Genomic DNA, 20,623 nt, shown 5'->3' with positions numbered 1-20,623 from the left:
AAATGATGATGACAGGTTTTATATCAGCTGTTTCATCAGCTTTTGGACTGGGAACACTGGCTTATTTTACCTACAGCACTTATTTAGGGGTTTAAAGATGACCTCGTCTAAGCTGGATGCATAATGGGTTGTGCCCACGTTTTGGACTCTCACAAAACTTGTGTGCCACTCAGTATCTCTGAATGAATGGGGACATCCCTCCCTGTTCAGCAAGACTGATGTCAGTGGAAATCGGAGATAGCTGAAGACTCTCTTCCCCTTAAGTCTAGCTGTGAAGTGCAGCAGTTATACCTGGGAAGCACAGGAAGAACTGCAACATCACTTTCTGCACTGGGTGTGTTTTAAGTGATTCAGTCCAAATGCATAAGTCACCATGATGCAACTGATTTTCAAAGGCAGCTGAGTCATGCTTTTAGCAATTTAGCTCCTTTTAGAGTATCCCAGGATGAAAAATTTGTGGATATAAAGTAATTCCTAGGCAGTGAGGTGAAAAGCCAGGTAGCAACAAAGCAGACTAATCAGAACACTCGAGACAGGTGGATCCCCTGGGGCTGTAGACCTGGCCTGCAATCCCACTTTGTTAAGCCTAACCTCATGGAGTTGTTTAAGCCCATTGCCAGGCTCTTCTGGAGTGGCTGGATCAGATTAGCACACAGCTGCTAATGTATATGTGCCTAAAAGTCACTCTTTTGGAAATTTGTGTGACTGGGCGTTGGGGTAGGAAGGAAGTTTGTCCCCTGAGCTGTGGTGCCAAGGGGACTGCAAGGCTGACAGCTCTGGTTTGGAGGTTGTGACCATCATAACAGCAGTGGCCCATCTGCAGTCACCACAGAAGCTGGCTGGGAGATGCTTAAGGTGATGGCTATTTTATATCAGTGACATTTATAAAACAGATCCATTGCAAAATGGATCTGTTGCACTGACCTTTATGTAAACTCACAGTCCACATTTGGATGAGGCAGAGAATTTCTGATTGCCAGTCTGGTTACAAATGTCATGGTTTGGGTCATTTCTATTGCACACGACCACTTGTGCAATTTAAAATCAGTTGTGTTATTTAATCACAAAAAGCCCAGCTCTAAAGTGATTTGTATTAGTGTGACTGTAGACGTCAGAGAAGCTGCCCGTGAAGGGTGTGAGTAGGTTTTTATTTTAGAGGTTATTTCCTTTATTTAAGTAGAATATTATAAGAGGAGTAAAAACACATATTCAAACAAGAGATTATTATGACTTATTTAAAGATAAAGATGATAAAAAATGTTAAAGGCATTTTAAGAGATGCTTTTCCAAACATTGGTGATATATTAGATACATATTTTCAAAATGGTGACTTTAGTGAAAAGAAGTCAAATCAGAGCCTGTAGTGATGCAAATAAGCATTTGTATAATGTGTGGTAACAAATTCGGGCAGGCTAGAGCAGAAGTTACAGGATGGAGAAAACTTTAAATATCCTAGTGATAGTACAATCAATCAGACTTGGAAATTATACAGCCAGTATTTTGTGTGGAAAGAGTGGAAAGTCACAGAAATTGGCTGGGTTTGGTTTCTCTGTTAATTATCTTCCTTTATTGATGTCAGAGTGTACTTCTGCCTCCCTCCCATAGATTCCTGACTGAACCCTGTGGTGCCCAGTCATCTTGTGAATTTGTTTCAGGACCCACAAATCTGTCAGTGAACCCTAAACTCCAAGATGTTGATATCTCTGAAAAGTACACTTTTTCTCCCCCAGGCTGGGCTTCATATTTCATAGGGAAATTTTCAAGGGACCCTTTGTGAAGACCAGCACATGCATATTGCTCGAGATGGGTGAGTGAATTGTGTTGGCTTCCTTCAGTACCCTCCTTGAGTACTGGCCTTTCCAGAAAGGTTTGCATAAAGCTGAAGCTCGCAATGTTACTCCCAGGTCATGAAACTGGCAAGTGATTCCATAGAAAGCCTCACCCACTCTGCTTCAAACTTTGAAAATACCTCTGCTTACCTGAAATGGTTTTTCTTAAGGTATTCTTGTGACTTTGTTGATGTGAATATATTGTCTTTTGCCTTACAAGAATAGACTCTCTACCTGGGAACATTGATATAAGGCACAAAGGGGATAGAGACCTGCAGTATAAACCGTGGATGGTATCAAGCAATATACTGAAAATTCTTATTACTGTTACTGGATAAGTTTTCCTGGTGGCATGTCTTGCTTGTCTTCATTGTCAGAATGGCTTTGGATTCTTGTTAGAATCTGTAGAATATGATCCAGTGAATTAACAGTGTAAAATGAAGACAATTTGCCGTACTATAGCCACAGGAATTTATTAGACCAGTTAATGAGTTTTTCTAGCTAAAGTGAGACTTGACAAGAATTGGTAGCAATGAATAATCTCCCCTTCTTGCTATTCTGGGACAAGCCTGTGCTTTGCATGTAGTACATATATTGTGCTCACAGACTCTGGACACTGTGCCCAGAGGCAGCTAAAATAGCTGCTTACATCTCACAGAATCCCCCAACAGAAGAAAAAAACAAACAAAAAACCCAAAACAAACAAAAAAATTCTGTCAAACTTTTCCCAGAAGTCCTATTCGAATGATTGGTTTTTTCTTTTTATCCCTTCCCTACTACACCCCTCTCTGCTTCACATTGAAAAAAATGGGGAAATAATGGACAGAAGTAAGAGAAATGGCCAAAGAAAGAAGAAAGGATATCTGACTTTGAAAGAAAAAATAAATTTTTAAAGTAAAAAATTCCCAATAAAAATTAAAATATTTTTCACAAACAGAGTTGTTCCACAGCGAAGGCAAAGTTGTTCTGCCAAAAAAAAAATGATGAAAAAATTGGGCTGTTCAGGCAGTGATCTCCATAGTAGGCACACGGCCCACAGGCTGGGTTTAGGAGTCCTTGTGCTCCTGTCCCCACACTGCTGCTACATGTCAGCTCTGTGCAGGCTGCCAGCTCTCACAAGAGACTATTATGCAGGACTCAAACCCTGCATGGGGGTGCAGGGGGAAGCAGATGAGTGTTCATGGCCTCGCTGTGACTGTCCTGCCTGGAAATTACTCAAAATGGCCTTGAAGCTACTTGAATGTCCCCTTTTTGCATAATTTGTGCGAGGGTGGAGTGGGATCTGTTGGCTCAGCTCCTTTCCTCTCATGTCTCTGCATTCGTGTGTTTGTTCAGTCTGATCTCTGCCCTCTGTTTATGCCAAATATTTATTTCATTCTTCCTCTGAGGCCTTTCCTATGTGGAGTGAGGACCTGACAGCATTCACATTCAACCTCAGCATTTGCATGGGTTTGAGATAGAGCTGAATAAGTTTGCTAAGAAAGAGAGTAGACAGATGGGTTGGATTCATCCCTTCCTTTAGCTCCTGCCCTACCAGAGACAATGACAAGCTCCTGACTGCAAGCTCCCTTGTGAGCCTATTATGAAACAGGGACAATAGGAAGTCCTTGTGCTTAGGTGAAGCTACCAGACCTGCCCACGTGGAAACTGTGGTTCTGTGAGAAATGAGACAAGAAGCTGCGCCCTCACTGTTTGCAGCAGCAACCATACTAACAGAAAGGATCTGGTACTGATGAGAAGGGACTCAGACCTTGACCATTCCCTCATGCTGGCGCGCCACATTCCCACACTACCATTTCCCCAGGCTTTGCCCTTGTGCATTGCTTATTCTAGAGCACAACCAGTGCAAAACCTCTTGTTCTGCTTTGGTAATGTTTTTTTCCCCTTTATGTGCACATACATAAACAATCAAAAGAGGTGCTGGGTGAAAAAAAATTAAGCACTTTCTCTGTTTCTAGCAACTTCAGGGCTGCCCAATGTACTACGGGCACAGGGGCAGTTAAAATATATTCTGGTCACTGCATTGCTGTGCCTTCCTTTAAAAGGTGTGTATATCAAGGATTGTTAGCACTTGTGTGTTTTGCTATGCCACAAGGCAGCAGCAGCAAAGGTATGCCAGTGGAGTGAAGCACTGCAGAAATTCCATGTGGAAAAACCTGTGGCCCTGAAGTCTACCCTGATGCTGACTTCTGCTCTACTTTATTAAAATCAGTGGTTGCCCAGGCACTTAAGGCAAACAGTTCCTGGTAACATGACATTGTTTGCCAAAGAAAAGGAAATACCTAATGTGGTACAAGAACATTAGGCTTCACAAGAGGCAGTGAGAAAAATCTAGCTTTCTATTTCATCCAGGTGTCAGAGAAGCCAGGCTACGCACCTCACTTAGTCAACCATCTTCCTATTCACATGAGCTTATGCCACAAACCTGTCCCTTAATGTAGCTTTTGAGCCTATCCTTCTTTCATTTTACTTCAGCAAGCATTTACACCCCAGAATCACCAGACTTGACACTTGGATGTATTAAATGTCTGGTCAAAATTTAAAATTACTTTTAAATTCAGACCATAAACGCATCTCATAATGGCAGCCATAGCTTTCATCTTGTGAATGCACCTGAATGACACAAAGTAGAAAGAGCTGCTTAAAGTACACTGAGTAACGGACCTTGTGAGTCTTCACTGTACGTGGTGTACTTGAACTCACAGCAGCATTTCTAGTTTAGAACAAATTACAGCCTTAGAGGGGATGTGTAAGTGGTGACACAATCCATTAATGATTAAAGATACTTCGCAACTGGTGAGTAAGAGTTAAAATTAAGATTTACAGGTTGGTTTGGTGCTGTCTTAACTCTGCTGCTGAAGCCAAAGCAACGAGCTGTGTTTAGATCTTTAGGCAAGGTAAGGTCTGGGAAGGGAGCCACTATCTTTTATTAGATTAACTCTAATAGTGAGGAGAAAACCGAACCATTTTTCAAGTACACAAGCTGTACCTCTAAGAATGTGTTTTCTTTAAGCTATCCCTCTGAAGTCAGTAGGAGAGTGCATAATATGTAAAGTATCTTTATGAATGCCTATGAGGCTGAAAACTTAGGCTATGTTAGGTAGGGTGTACGCATTTGCACAACACCAACTTTGCTCTTAACTGACTACTAGACACTATTACCATACAAATAATGAATTTTGTAGTAAAATTGCAGTGAACAGCATCTGCCTATGCTCATCTTGCACAACTTACTTTCCAGTCATTTGTCAGACGGCTGGATGCTCAAGTCTGGTGGGGATCTGGCACAGGGGAACTTACCTGGTTCTCTTTCAGGGTTATCTGTCCCTGTTCCTTGCAGCCGATGAATGTCCTGATACACCGATAAATCTTCTCATCGTGTTGCACTCTTTGAACAAAGTTAGCAGGAAAAAATCCAGTTCTGTCATCAATTTTCCCCTGTGGAGAAAACATATAGAAAGCAGAAGGTTGTTAACACTAGTAGCTTTAATACAAGTTCAGTAATGAAAATAATATCTTTTTCCCTTTGGAAAGAAAACAGATAGATATAAAATAATTAGCATATACCTTCCACCAGTCTTCATTGGAGTCTTCCAGAAGTGTGATCATGTCCCCTGGCCTATAAGTAGAATAGGAATAGGAGTTAAGATGACTTTTAATTGATATGCTTCATCAGCTTCTACAATTACCTTCTAATAGAAAGGTGGCCCTACCTTGGTCATTTTATCTGAGCATTCACTGCAGGTAGGCTCAACGAGGCAGCAAGGTTTTATTCAATCATACATGGTAATGTAGAAAGACAGCCTCTGTATATTGGGGCTAGATCTTTAGTTTGAGGCAACATCTGTGAGCTGGAATTTTTGCTTCCTGTTTAATGAGAAACTGTTTAAAGTACAGGCCCTATTTTTTACAGGCATTGTCTTATTACTTCACGACATTTCACATTGTTGGGATACACCACTTTATCATCTGTGTTTTCAAGCTGTGATTGCAGAAGGAAGGCAGCAGGAAAATAGTTCTATTTAACTGACAAAGGCAATTAGTCAGCAGGGATATAATTCTGCCCAGGAATGTATTTTTGATTTGAATGGGACATATTTACCTTTATAATGTGTGGTGCAGGGTCGTAATTGCTAAGTATCAGCATCCAGCTGACTAGTTCCAAAGCAGAGCTAGGAGAATAATTTGGCTAGAAATGCTAATAGCGAAATGTGCTGAGCTGATATTGTGCAGGTAGTTGAACAGTTGTTTGACCTCCTTCCCCCCATTGGTGGCACTTCATCAACGTTATTATGTAATTACAATAGCGCTGCATTGTAGGAAGTAAGTGGCAGCCCATTTCCAAATGGATTAATCTCAGAAAGTTCTGTCTGCTTTGATCTTAATAAAATTAAAGGTTGACCTCTTCCCTTGACTTCCCTGTTAGGCTTATGGTATTGTTGAGGTATCAGCACAAGAGCTTGCAAATGCGTCTGGAGCATGTGATGGATAATGGGTCCAATTTAATGGGCTCTGTCAAAGCATGCATAGAAGTTATGACCTGTCTAGGATGCAGCTGGAGGTGGGGGTGGTGCTGGGCCTTTTTGGCCCACTTGTCCAGTGGTTATCATCGCTGCTGACAACTGGAGAAACAGGCATTTAGCCTTCCAACACTGTGATTTGAACCACTTTTCCAGCTTTCACAGAAAGGTGCTTTCAATAGGGCACCAGGGTAGGATTTTCTTCAAACCCTCTTCAGGAATCTGTTCCAATGTGTTTGGAACAATTAAATGTTGCTGAGGTGAGAAAGGAAGCTAAAGAGAAAGGACAACTTGGTATCTAGTGGTAAAAGATTTCTTCCACGGGAAAGGACTTCTGAGTCCCTTATTCCAGTTAATATTTAATATAAAACACTTAAAGAGGTTTGAGGGAGCCCATCTTGCCACTTCAAAGTGAATAGATTGTAACACCATTGGAGCCCTTACACTGCAAGGAAGAATTCTTTCAACAAGAAGGATTTATAAAGCCCCATCCTCCAAATACCCTTCAGCGTGGATGTTAGAAAAATAACACAGAAAATATGAATTTATTTGGCTGTCAGAGAAAGATGGCAACTGAACCTAAAACCTCTCCATATCAGTGGTCTGAGCACTGAGATTTTTAGATGCAAGACCTGCAGATTTTGCTTTCTGATCTGATTTTTTTTAGCACAGGGCTAACATAGATTTTAATCTTAAAAAAAGGATTAAAAATAGAAGTCCCAGCTGGACCTATGCTAGTCTTGCTTTCTAGATTTAGGCTGCTAATCCCTGAAAAGGGGCAACTTGCTTGGTGTTTACTACTGTTTGAAATTACTCTCAGGTCTCATCTTTTTCTTCTGTAAATCACAACCCTGTATAAGTTGTCTGCCCTACATCAGTGCTCTAGATTTGAGCAGGTGGCAAGATAGGTGCTCATTAACCCTGAAGTGGCCAGGAAACCACTGATGATCATTGTAGGTCCCCTCCAACTATTCTATTCTATTCTATTCTATTCTATTCTATTCTATTCTATTCTATTCTATTCTATTCTATTCTATTCTATTCTATTCTATTCTATTCTATTCTATTCTATTCTATTCATTGCAGCGTCTGAAACCTGGGGCTGCCTGTCTCCAGGACTCTCCACTTATTGTAAAATAAAGCCATCTCTTAGAATAAGCGTATTACTGGAATATCCTACTTTACTTACACCAGAGCTTTGGAAAACCTGACTGGCTGCATCTGTTGTTGAGGAAGAAATCAAGGTTGTGGCAAGTGCTAATTACTGCTGAAATCAGGGCTGGCACCTCTCCACTGCAGTAATCTGCCACCCATCGCATCCCCTCACAGGTGAGCTGAGATCTTCAGAGATCTCCCCTAACTTTTCTTCTCAGCTCAGCTACTTGCCTTCATTATGTTATGGCTGATCAGTGTCTGGCTGGTCCCTGACTTGGGTTCCCAGGACAGTGCTTGTCAGTCTTGACAACATTGTTATGCTGAACTCACCTCCAGCAACTCAACTATGTTAAATGAAAATTCATGCAACTGAGCTGAATCTTGACAGGCTCTGCAATGACCAGAAAACATTACTAACTATTTGGCATCCCTTATGAAGCAGTCTTAACCCATGTATTAATGAATTTATGGCCATGGGACAAACAACACTGCTGTAGCTGAGTAACACTAGTCTAAAACCTGGCTGCTGTCTCTGGAAAAAGCCTGTTAGTCATGACAGTCCAGGTTGCAGACCACAGGTTGCTTTTCCCTTAATATGAGTGGCAGGAGAATTTTGGAGAATGATGTGTTTTCTGGATTGCTATGTCTTAATGAGGATGGTAGTCCAGTGCAGGCTTGTCTGAGAGGAGTTCCTTTTCATGGAACAAATGCACAAGGTGGAATACACCCCCCTAAAGGAGCAGAATGCAAAGTGGAATCCCTCAGCAGAATAACTGGCAAGTTGTACTAAAGGTCACCATACGCTGTGGTTATTTCCTGAAGAGCTGACATTCCTAAAATAATGATCAGGAAATGCCAGAAAAGCAGAATGATAGGGAAGCTTGTAATTTCTGCCTTACATCCTACCCATTAGTTCCAGAGTGATAAGAAGGCACAGCTGGGAACAGGAAAAAGGCTTTCAGTAAAGGAGAGGCTGACAATAGGGGCATTTCTCTGGCAATTCCCAAAATTCTGTGGCATGTGCATGATTATTTTGATGTAGGGGATGCCTTGAAGAGAGCTGACACATTTCATGACAAGAGCTCTAGCAAGACAATGCAAAATGTGAATAGCATGAGTCAAACTAATTGCACCAAATGAAAAGATGCCCTTTCACTTCAGTAGGCTTGGATTAGACCTTGCAGTACTAGCAACTGATGCAGAACTGAGGAAGTTAATGTTAAAAAAGAATACAATTAACAAGGTTATTTTGCAAAGATCAGAATGCATCTTCCTCATGTGAGAACACTGTCATCCAACAGCTGGACTTTGTTCTCTTTTCCCAGACGTAACCTGAATGTGAGGGAAAATCAAACAGGATTGGTAAAATGTTCAGCATTAACATGAGAGCTGGTGAGGAATTTGTAGTTGAAAACTTCAGGTTGAAAAAGCAACTAAAAACTAAGTATTTTCTAGATGAAAGCCATTTTGCTCCTAAAGTGACGTGTTTTTGAAAGTTTTTACTATTGTGTCCTTGCCAAAAAGTTGGTCAACAGCTTTTTATCTATGAGAATATCTTTGTATCTACAAGTGGATACCCCTATAAAAAAACCCCTCCCTTCCCTGATGTCATATACAGCCATATGAGCCTCAGTTTGCATGGGTCAAATCAACTAATAAATATTTTGGGGCTTTACCTCATCTCCAAGTCTTCGTTTTCTTGTGGTACAAATTTGTACAAGGCAACATAGGTGTTCATTTGTAACGTGCTTTTATAAAATGGTCCCTTTAAGAAAAAAAGAGAAAGAGAAAATATAGATATCTGTCCTGTGCAGGAATTTGGTTCACTTTGTTAGAGGCCAAGGAAACACCGCTTCATCTTCCAAGAAATGAGCTGGAATCTTCTCATGGTTTTCACACCTTGGAGCACTATGGCCCACTAAGGCAGTAACCATCTTCATTTAGAAATAAGATCCTTTGAACCCCAAGACCAAATTCCAGGCTTCTAAAGAACACAGGCAGAAATCTGTACAAGTTGGTCTTTTGGGTGAGATCTTAAAAATGAGTCTGCCTTTTGCTCTCTGTTAATGTATGATTCTTATGAGCCCAGTAGTGTATTACTGACTTTATATGAGGTGTCTACTATATAGTCCTCATTATGGATGGAGCTAGAGTTGTACAGTCCACAGGTCCAAAAAACAGGGTGGGAAAATCACTTTCTTAAACAGAAAGCTGCTTTCCTTGGGCTTCCAACAGAGAAGAATGGCTACTCCCTCTCCTCCCTTTCTCCACTGGTAATCTGGAGGGAAAAAAGCATGTAAACCAAACCCCAAATATTTTTTTCAAATCAAATCTGTGATTTTTATGTTACTGCAGTTCTATTGTAATGATATGGCCTCCCCACTGGATCTTTTGTGTTCACAATATCAATTTATAATACACAGAAGACCATAAAAGGGACCATAATGGGTAAACCAAAGAGCCATACAATCTTGTATATTGCTTCCAACTGTGGCCCATGGCCCAGAAGTGGTGTAACAACATGACGGTCAGATATCAATGCTTCTCAGAATAGTGCCCCAGCAGACCTATTCAAGGTCCTCAGCTATCCATAAAAACAAGAATTTTATATGACTTCATATTCCCATTGCATTCTCACAAAATTTATGCCCATACCGGGGAATGTATACTTTTTGGTTCCTCTCCAAAGTGTTCCGTGCCGTTTTCGGAGTATGTAAACACTGAAATAAAGCAAACACATGACATTTTAAGAGTAGTTTAAGACTCTTCACCTCAACAGGTTCACTTTTAGTTTGTTAATCCCTTGCCTTTCCCCCTTACTTTCTTTGATCCCTTATGCTCTCCTCTGAACCCTTCTACACCCCCAACCAAACCATGTATACCACTGGCACATTGCACAAAACAGTATCTGTCCTGAAGAATTTACAATGAAAAGAAATAAACCATTTTGATCAGATGAATATACACAAGTATAGCACTGGGAATAGAACCTAGGTCCCCTAATTACATTACTATTTAAAGTCCAGCAGCCTTTTTCTCACATTGAATGCTGCATTTTCATGCTTAAGCTGAACAGTATTTATCTTTTAAAGCACCTGCAAAACCTGATGACTGTATATAAGCAATATTGTGGGAAGTTTTTATGCAAAATCCCTTATTCCCCATCTTTGACCCTCTATCTTCGAATGTTTGATAGCCTTCTTTGGTGTCCCTCTCCAGAGGTACCTGTCTGGGTAGCACTGGATATGCTGCCTCTCTCTGATTTTATAGAAGAAACCTGAATTTATTTAAAATTGGGGTGGGTTATCCAAGACCTGTATGTGTGAAAATTTGCTTCAAAGTTACTAAATCAGAAACTCTCAGAATAAGACAATGGTCACAACACCTAGTTGTAGAATCACAGAATCGTAGAATGCCAGGTTGGAAGGGACCTCAAGGATCAGCTGATCCAACCTTTCTTGGCAAAGGCACAGTCTAGACAAGATGGCCCAGCACCCTGTCCAGCTTAATCTTGAAAGTGTCCAATGTTGGGGAATCCACCACTTCCCTGGGGAGATTACTCTAAATGCTGATTGGTTTCACTGTGAAAAATTTTCCTCTTGTGTCCAGTCAGAATCTCCCCAGGATTAACTTGTACCCATTACCCTTCATCTTTTCTGTGTGACTCCTTGTAAAAGGGAGTCTTCATCTTCTTCGTAGACACCCTTTAAATACTGTAAAATGGTGAAAAGGCCTCCCCTAAGCCTTCTTTTCTCAAGGCTGAACAAATCCAGTTGTCTCACCCTTTCCTCATAAGGCAGGTTTCCCAGTCCTTTGATCATCTTTGTGACCCTTCTCTGGACCCTTTCCAGCCTGTCCACATCTTTCTTATATAGTGGGGACCAATACGGGACACAGTATTCCAGGTGTGGCCTGACAATCACTGAGTAGAGAGGGATAATGACTTCTTTACATCTGCAGATGATGCCCTTGTTGATGCATCCCAGTATCCTGTTGGCTATCTTTGCTGCAGCAGCACACTGTTTGCTCATATTGAGCTTGTTGTCCAGCAGGACTCCCACACCCCTTTCCACAGAGCTGCTTCCCAGCTGGGTAGATCCGTAGATCCCAGTCTGTGCTGCACTCCTGTTTATGTTTTTCCAGGTGCAAGACCTTTGACTTGTCCTTGTTGAACTTCATAAGGTTCTTGTTAGCCTACTCTTCCAGCCTTTCCAGGTCTTCCTGCAGGGTGGCTCTCCCTTCCAAAGTATCTACTTCCCCACTCAGTTTGGTATCATCAGCAAGCTTCATCAGGGTACACTTGATCCCATCATGCAGATCACTTAGGAAGATAGTAAACAGCATTGGGCCCAATACTGATCCCTGGGGGACCCCACTTGTGACAGGTTGCCAGTTTGAGAAGGAATTATTTACCACCACCCTCTGGGTGTGGCCTGTCAGCCAGCTCCCCACCACTGCACAGACCAATTCTCTAGACTGTAATGCATCGGTTTCTCTAGGAGGAGGCTATGGGAAGCCATACTGAAAGTCTTGGCGAAATCCAGGTAGACAATGTTCACCACTTGCCTCACATCAACTGAGCAGGTTACTTTGTCATAGAAGTCAATCAGGTTTGTCAAGCGTAATTTGCCCTTGGTGAATCTGTGCAGCCTTTTCCCAATCATGTTTTCATTTGGCTTGTGGCAGCCCCCAGGAGCATTTGTTCCACAACTTCCCCAGGGACTGAAGTAAGACTGATGGGCCTATAATTTCCTGGATCCACCTTTAAGCCGTTCTTGTAGATTTTGACCTGACATACCTGATATCTAATCAGTTACCTTCTATTGTAATTGTTTCATGAGCTGACTGGTGCCTGTCCTCAGTTATGTCCCTAGAAAAACCACAGCAGCTTAATTACATTGACTGAATTCCCCTTTCACATGTTAAGAATTGCCTGGTGTTTCTTGCTTCTGAATGAAGTTCTGAATATGATTTTAGTAGCTGGATTTTTTGAGCAGCTAGAACCATCAGCACCTTCTCCCACTATTTACCTCTGCAGGTGTTTTGAGCAGAAGCTGGATTTTGTAGTCTCTAACAATTTGGAAATCTCCAAAATGGTAATAAGCAGCAGGCTGTCTGACTGCATTTTCTCTTTGTTTCTCTGTGATAGTTACATGTGTTTTGGGGAAAGAAGGTGCCACAGAACACCTAACTGCTGAATTTCTTTCCTCCTCTGCTCTTTCACTTGCTCATCCTTTGTTCCATTAACACATATTTCTGTGGCTATTCTACACTGTAAATGACAACTAAACAAAGAGTCCTTGAAGAAGTATTGAGTGGAATAATAAGGTTCCTTGATAGTAGAAAGTTGTACTTAGAAATTGAAAAAATGTAGTGTTCTTGTAACAGAGGAATGATAGCTAAAATGGCAGCCACAGACTGCATGAGAAAGATTTGGTACGAAGTGATACGCATCCATGAGCACGCACAAGCACATGTTCTCTGATAAAATGTAAGACAATATAATAGTCATAAAGTCCGATGTGTGAATGTGAAGACAGCATCTGAGCTGATACCTGCAGCATTTAGCCTTAAAACATCCCAAGTTGTGTCCAGGTGGTCTGACTGCAGCTGACCTGGGGGCCTCACCGTGCTCCTCACCAAGTTCTGTTGTAGAGGGACCCTGACCCTCCAAACTGTCCTGAGTGCCAGAGGGAAAAACCTTAAAAATAAAACTAATTTCCTCTCTCTTCTAGTATAGGGGTATATGTATATCTGACATCAGTATAAAGGGATGTAAAATGCTGCCATTACAATCTGGCAACATTAGTGTCCTACTCAAATTGCTATGATTTGGTTTTTATGTCCAGAGGAAAAGTTAGGGAGGCAAATAGAAGAAGTTCTGGTGAATAATGAATTGGGTAACAAGGAGCATTTTGGACTCACAGAAAGTAATTCACCAGACAAAGCGGAAGTATTTCAGCAGCATGTTTGAAGCAATTTCTGCTTGGTGACAGAAAATAAAGCCAAGTTACTAATTTTACAGCCTTGTGAGCTGTGGAGCTGACCCAGCAGGTGGGGAGGGAGCTGGACTGTAACCTTGTCTTTCCTGAGAACTGCTCACCAAATCTGGGATGCAGGGGGACATCCCATATTTGACTTGAGGGGAAAGTGCTCAAATCCATGTCAATAAAGGGCTCATACATGTCACTTAAAGTACATTTTGACTTGCGGGACTTCTGTAATGGACGGCAATTCACAACAGAGAAGGAATATAACTGGCTTAGAGGAAGCTGAAGAGCTGGAAATTAGGTATGCCATCTTACAGTTGTAAACTAGGAAGCTTTGTTTCATAGTATGCATGCCAGGGCCTGAATGAAAGAATCGTTGTAATAGGAGTCTATAGGAGCAATTACACAGCCACACATGTGCTGGGTCCTTTCACCCTTCTGCAGGCTATGTCTTTTCTGCTGTTTCCCTTTAAGCAAAGAGACTCAAACCTACATTTTCTTAAAGTCTTATTTGCAGAAGACATCTTTTTAATAGAAAATAAAATTTAAAAAAAAGAATTGGAATGGGCCTGATTCATCAAGGCATTCATGTGGAACTGCCTGCTAAAGAGGCAGTGGACAAGTGAGGTAAAAGCAGTGGTGAATCACCCTGCAACAACGTTTTGAATTTATGTCGTTAAATTTTTAATCTCTATTTAGCTCACAGTCTCTGGACATTACTAGGAGGTACTTGAATCTAAAGGCCATAGAGGTATGTAGTTCACGTCTCCACACAATAGAATTCCATCTATTTTCATATTTGTTTACCCTAGCAGCAGCAGACACAAAAAAAAAAAGAAGAAAAAGCAGGGATTTTTAGTATGAAAAGGATTTTACCGTTTCCATAGCTTGTGCAAACAGTGCGGACAGTTTATTAAAAATCTACCAAGGGGAAATTTTTGGAGTGACTGATGCATAATTTATACCCTGAGCCTCTGAAGGATGGATTGTAAAAAAGCCAGTGCTGATCAAAGGAATCGTTAATGTGCTATGGAAGTTGTTTGGACGTTTGACATATATTGAGTTTTTAAACTAATCTCTTTGAGTAAGTTCCTTGAATGCCTCTCAGTGCATTCAGTGAATGCAGATCTCAGAGAAAAAAGTTTCTTTGAGTTTCAGAAATGAAACTACTGATTGAAAATGAAATAAAAATTTATGTGAAAACTCAAACAAGGCCAAATTAATCTCAGGCTGGCAGGATTAAACAATGTGAAGTTGACTGAATTCTTTATCTTTAACCAGGTCAGGTCAACTCACATTTGCAAGGCAGAAAACCTAAATAAATTGTCAGGAGAAAGCAGATAACATAGATGGGATGTTCAGAAAATGAGAGGGAGGAAATGACTGAACACAGTGAAAAGTGATGGGACCAGGAGGGGAGGAAAGGAATAAAGAGGTAGCATAAAATGAGAATGGACAGCTGAAGTTGGCATTTCACCTACATGAATTGCTAGCAGCATGTAATGAGCATTCTGGGTCTAACAGAAGAAAACTATGCTCTCTGTGACTTATTTTTGTGGTGTACATCTCATGTGAGATTCAGCAAAGCACCCTTCAGGTGCTGTTAGAGAAGTTGCTCTGATGGTTAGGCCTGAAGTTTTGCTTAGTTCTCCAAAATCCTTTGTACTTATTACTTCCCTTACCATGACTGAGTTCAAGGACAGGGTCACAAACACCATCCTTCAGTGGTTGAGATTTCATTACTAAGCTCTCGATTGGTATGTTGGTCTCAAAATCCCAATCTCAAAATACCAATGCTGTAAAGACATTACTGTTGTACTGCAAGCAGAATTGGGCTATTAAGATTAGATGGGTACATCTAATTGGGCTATTAGATGGGCACATACTATAGTTGTACTGAGAAGCTGCAATTACAATCAGGATTTATTGTGTTGGATATTTTACAGACATATGGGTATTATATGATTCATTTCCTGTCCCAAAGAGATTATGGCATATAGAGACATGTAGACAAGTCAAACATATGGAAGGGAAAAGACGTATTTCTGTTCCACTCTGCCGATGTGGAACTGAAGCATGTTAAGTGATTGATTAGTCTACAGTCATGTTCGTGAAGTGTAGGAGTTAGGGAATAGGCGTGAACCTTGTCCAGTGTCAAGTCTGGACACAACAAATTAAGAAAACTGGTGGGTTGAATTTCATCTGAATGGCAAAAATTATTGCCTAAATTCTTGCACCAACTGCATGCCCCCCTCACCTCCCACTCTGAAAACCAGAATGCTGCTAAAACATGGACATGCCATGAAAAAAAATCTGAAGTAGGTTGTACACAGGCCTATACATCCAAAGATGCTATCCTGGTCTAGCAGCACTCACCACTGTTGCTGCGTTTCCTGCTTGTGCCAAGGGTGCCTGCAGAGCTATCGCCTTCCTCAGGAACTTCTGCCAGGTCAGCTGTCTGCAGGGACAGAAAAGCAAATGAGGTGGGATAAGCCAGAAACAAGCAAGCGATGAGGTGAAATAGGACCACACAGACCCTTTGGGAAATGCAATACTTGGGTGCTATCAGAGCAGAGCAAGTCAGCCTAATGGGATTGCAGAAAACATTGTATCTATCTGGTGATGCACAACAAATACCTACTTCACAAGGAGCAGTGAAAGCCCAGAAAGAACTCCAGAGCAAGTTTCCAGTCTGAAGTACAAAAAATTTCTGCAGTATGAAGTGAAGTGAAAGTTAAGGAACAAAAGGATTAAGGTAAACGATGTGGTTTTCTGTATAAAATAGAAGGGGCTTGGGGGAATTTTTAGATCCTGCAGGTATACTAAATATCTGTCTACTAAGGAGACTGGACATTAATTGAAACTGTTGACTATTAATTTATTAACCCTGAATAATTAATTCAGTAAAATAACTGTAATGTAAGGGTGGTTTTAATTCTGTTAACATGCTGTGAAATAAGTGTGATGGGATTGGTGAAGTCAGTCTTTAAATATCTACCCTCATTTTCTTTTTAAATAGTCATCTGTCTGGTATGGTTAAGGAAAAATGAAACTCAAATGTTCTTATTATAAATACAATGAATTCTTATTTGTACCATATTAATGTCAATCATGATTAGGGACCCCTTGTTCTATGGTGTAGGAGAACGTGGGGTGAAATAATCCCCAGCCTCAGAAGTGCACTTTGCATAAGGCACTGGATTCCTTCGTTGGGTAGTTGGCTTCTTGATGTACAGCCCAACAGGAACCAGGAGCTACTCCAAACAGCTCTGTATGAATCTGACCTTATGGAGCATCAGTTTCTGAACTCTCCACATGTGACTTCTTTTGGGTAAAATGTCTTTTATAACCATAAAAACACCAAATATTTAACTTGAGTCAGGTGTTCTATCTAATCTGAAAAACTGTAAATCCATATGTGCTCGTAAGCTTTATTTATTTTGTGTTAACAGGATTTTAAAACACATGGAAGGATTTAATTATTCCATGATGCTCTAGAATTATGCTGTACACATAGCTCTGTCCGTTGCTTTGCAGACCTTTGCCTGCATTACAGAAAGAAAAGCCAGATGATGAACATTCACTGCCTTTGTTCAGGGAGCGCAAAATCTGAATTGCTTTAGAGATTTGTATATGTATTTTTCCTTTTACTAATGTTGACAACAAAGGTGTTTTTTAGAAAGTACTTTGACAATTTTATTTCCCCTATCTAGTACTTTTCTAGATATTTCTCCATCCAAGGATACTAATGACAAAGAGGTTAAAGGTAGACTTATGCCACAGGTATCTTGCGATTATCTTGCTTCCCTTGCTGTTTTAAAAGCATTCTACTTTACTCCTCTGTTATGCTTTGGTTTTAGACTCAGCCTTTCGCAGCATTTCATGTTTGTCTTGCATCTTGCCCAAATGGGTCATCCCTGGAGAAGAAGACACTGCAATAGCAATGCTAACACAGAGTCAGTGTAGAGCATGTCTAGGGATTTCTACTTGCTGGGTGGGGAAGGGAAAGACTGTCTTTGTTGAAATGCTAACACCCAGCTATTTTTCAGCTCAGTACTATAGCATGTTCCTCAGACTTCATAGACGAGCTTTGTAATTGCTCATTAGCTTCATGTTTTATTGGACACTCCTGTATGTGGGACGTGCAGTGACTGTCTCTTCAGTATACGCCTCATCCAAAACCTCCTGATGTAACCTCAGTTACCTTTAATGATTTTTCAGTCAAGAGCTATATGATAATGGTCTAACAGAAATTATAGAGATACAAAGCTGCTTTTGAGAGGAGCTGATCCTCAAAAAACTAACAAAATCTGGAATCACATTTACATCACCTCAAGTGACTTTCTGCATAAATGTGGGTTGCAGAAGCACATTTTTGAAGGAAGCAGTAGGTAGTAAATCTGGAGCATATGGCCACTTTTTTTACGGGCAATGCAGAATCTGGGCTGAAAAATCACAGTGGGTGTGTCTACGCAGCTCAGTCATGTTAAAAATATCTTGGCTAGTTCACAGCAAGAGGGGTTTTGCTACTCTATGCAGAGACATAAACTGCAATCCTGGAAGCTTCATGGATGTAGAGGCAGGGCACAGCTCCTAGGCTAGTCGCATTTGCTTTTAACTACCTTCAGCAGGAGCAGCTATGCCCTTTGACAGCCTGGACACAACCTGCAAGGTGCAGTAGGATCCCAGGTGTCACCACATCCCTGGTGACCCTGGTTTTGTCACATGTCAGAACCTTGAAGAACTCACCGGCTCCTGGGGCTGGGGCACAGCCCAACCACAAAGCCCCAGTGCTGCTGTGAGCCTCACAGCTGCATTGCTCCTTCTGCTTTGAGAGAAGCAGAGCAGCACAGAAGCTCATTTCTTTTTCCTACTGGGGAAAAATCTTAGTCCCTATGCATTATTAACTGCACATGTGCTCCTAGCTCATATAGTCTGGTGCATTTTTACCTGGGCTCTAAAGGCTCTATGTCATGTCCCTGCTCTGGTCACTGGTCAGTGCCTGCTCCTGGGTCACACATCACAGTTGTAAAGCTCCACGGCCCCATCATTTGGATCAGGGTTTGTCTGCCCCTGGTTTTTATCCTTGCATCAATCCACAGGCTTGCACTGGCGGAAGTTATGGTTTCACGTGTCTGTTTATTCAGACTCTAATGTTTTCTATCTTCTGTATGCTGACACATGTTATATTCTCTTTCAGCCTCAATACCCTGGAGAAATTCCCGTAATGAGCTTGCGTTCCTCATTCTACACCCACACCCCACCTAGTTATGATCAGCTCCTTAGGGCAAGCTGACACAGCGTTTGTGATTTCTACACTTGAGTTGTCATTCATAATTCAACATAATGCTTTATTGTTTTAGAAAGCAATAATTACATTTGTGGAACTTCTGTTTCAAAGTAAATTAAATAATTGAAAGAAAGAACTGTAATCACAATGTGACAGGTGGTAGAGTCAATCTGGGTTTTAAAAAAGAATGGAAGTTACCAAATTCCTTTTGAGGCACAAATAAGGGTGGATAGAGGACATTTCCTTTAATAACTCCCTTGCAGATTGCATTTAGTTCTTGTTTAAATTTTCCTGTCTTCTTTCTCATCTGACATAAATGAATGTCTGTTTAGAGGCCACCTCTACCACCTGAAGGTTACAGTTCAGCCATGTGAGTGAGCGTATATTTAAGTGCCAGGGAAATGTTGTATCAAACATAAACAGATTTTAGCACAACTTTAAACATGTAAGCATTTGCTCTCAGGTCTGGAGACCAAGTCTTATCATATCTCTGTGCCTGGTGATTTTTATTCTGAGGTGAGCTCAGGAGAGATTGTCAGATAATATTGATGGGTCTGATTTTTAGACACGACAATTAGCATTAGCCTCCAGTGTATTCAGGTTTTTTGGGGGGGTGGGGGGTAGGAGTGGGGTGAGTGGGGAGGATTTCTTGGGAAAAAAATGAAGCTCCAAGCACAGGCTTAAGTGCCTGTTTATGAGAGGTGAGAGAGTACGAAATTTTCTTTCAATACCATGCATGGGCTCCTGATCTCATGGGTCCCAATACTGTTGAAATAACCATTTCTGTAAGGAATAAATTGGTGTTATTGTTGAACTAGGTTTGGATTTAGCAAATGCAGGGGTAAGGGAACTACCATTTCCCTTGTCCTCCTTCTCCAGCTCTTCTGCCATAGTCCTGAAGAAGTGACTGTTATGATACGAGAGAGTGAATGACAAGGGTTGACATGAAGGTGAAAATCTCCCTGTATGGATGCAACAAGCTGAGCACATCCTCCTGTATTTGGGTTTTGGAGGGAGGAGCCCAACTCTGTGATGTCTCCCTCCTGAGTCTACACTGGGCAGGGGTCAAGGTGCCAGTCCATTGCCCTGCTGCATTTAGCAGTGGCTTAATTTTGTCTGTGCTTGTAGTGTGGAGTTCGTACTGTTAAATCTAGGCTCTGAGGACTCCAACCCATTGCTATCACTTGCATGAAAGGTAAGTACCCACCACCACCAAGAGGCAGCATGACAGTTATATATCTCTGTTCCACTTTTATACAGATATGCAAAATCACAAGAATATAATTTCCTTTTCCAACCCAATAAAAGAAGATTATTAACTTAATTTGTATTTTTCTCTTTTTCTCAAGAGTCATCTAAAATATACTTAAAACCCAAGTTTACAAAAAGAATGTGTTTTCTGGTCTCATTTTTGGAAGCTGGAAGTAAGATTTTTTTTTTTTTCCCTACAGTTTGAAATACAAGTTTTGTGAACTCTGATACAAGTTCCTGTAAATGAGTGGAAGAAAGAAGTGACATACTTACCGAATTTCTGTTGGGAGAGTCAGACCCACTTCCAGAGCTGCCTTTTTTGGTTTTCTGAGCTAAGGAAGTCCCAAAGCGGAGAGTTTCATACACAGGGTCAACCTTATTTCCACAGGCTGCAAAAGAAGGACCAAAACATGCATCAATCCCTTGAAGATATTTCTGGTCACATTCCTGCTCCACTTGGAGAAACACCTGCCTCTACCAACATGTTGGGGTATATCCTTAGTCACAAGTTGAGAGACTATCCTGTTAAAAAGTGTTTGATGAACTTAGTGGAATTGGCTTTTGCTAGCAATTTTTTGCTGCCTCTCT

At 41.1% G+C, this 20,623-nt stretch overlaps 1 protein-coding gene across 1 annotated transcript in view; it reads right to left on the bottom strand.

Annotated features, from left to right (window-relative positions):
- STAC (SH3 and cysteine rich domain) overlaps positions 1-20,623 on the bottom strand; it is a 75,522-nt gene that overhangs the window by 6,232 nt on the left and 48,667 nt on the right. Inside the window, exons 5-10 of the mRNA XM_075083557.1 lie at positions 20,309-20,424; positions 15,871-15,952; positions 10,160-10,224; positions 9,181-9,269; positions 5,397-5,448; positions 5,130-5,267 (exon numbers count right to left, since the gene is read on the bottom strand). Coding sequence (XP_074939658.1) covers positions 5,130-5,267; positions 5,397-5,448; positions 9,181-9,269; positions 10,160-10,224; positions 15,871-15,952; positions 20,309-20,424 — 542 coding nt within the window. The remainder of the gene's footprint in view (positions 1-5,129; positions 5,268-5,396; positions 5,449-9,180; positions 9,270-10,159; positions 10,225-15,870; positions 15,953-20,308; positions 20,425-20,623) is intronic.

Source organism: Phalacrocorax aristotelis, chromosome 2, assembly GCF_949628215.1.
Source record: "Phalacrocorax aristotelis chromosome 2, bGulAri2.1, whole genome shotgun sequence".
NCBI classification, from domain to species: domain Eukaryota; kingdom Metazoa; phylum Chordata; class Aves; order Suliformes; family Phalacrocoracidae; genus Phalacrocorax; species Phalacrocorax aristotelis.
Note: the sequence above shows the minus strand (reverse complement) of the source record. Positions and strands in the feature narration are given on the sequence as shown.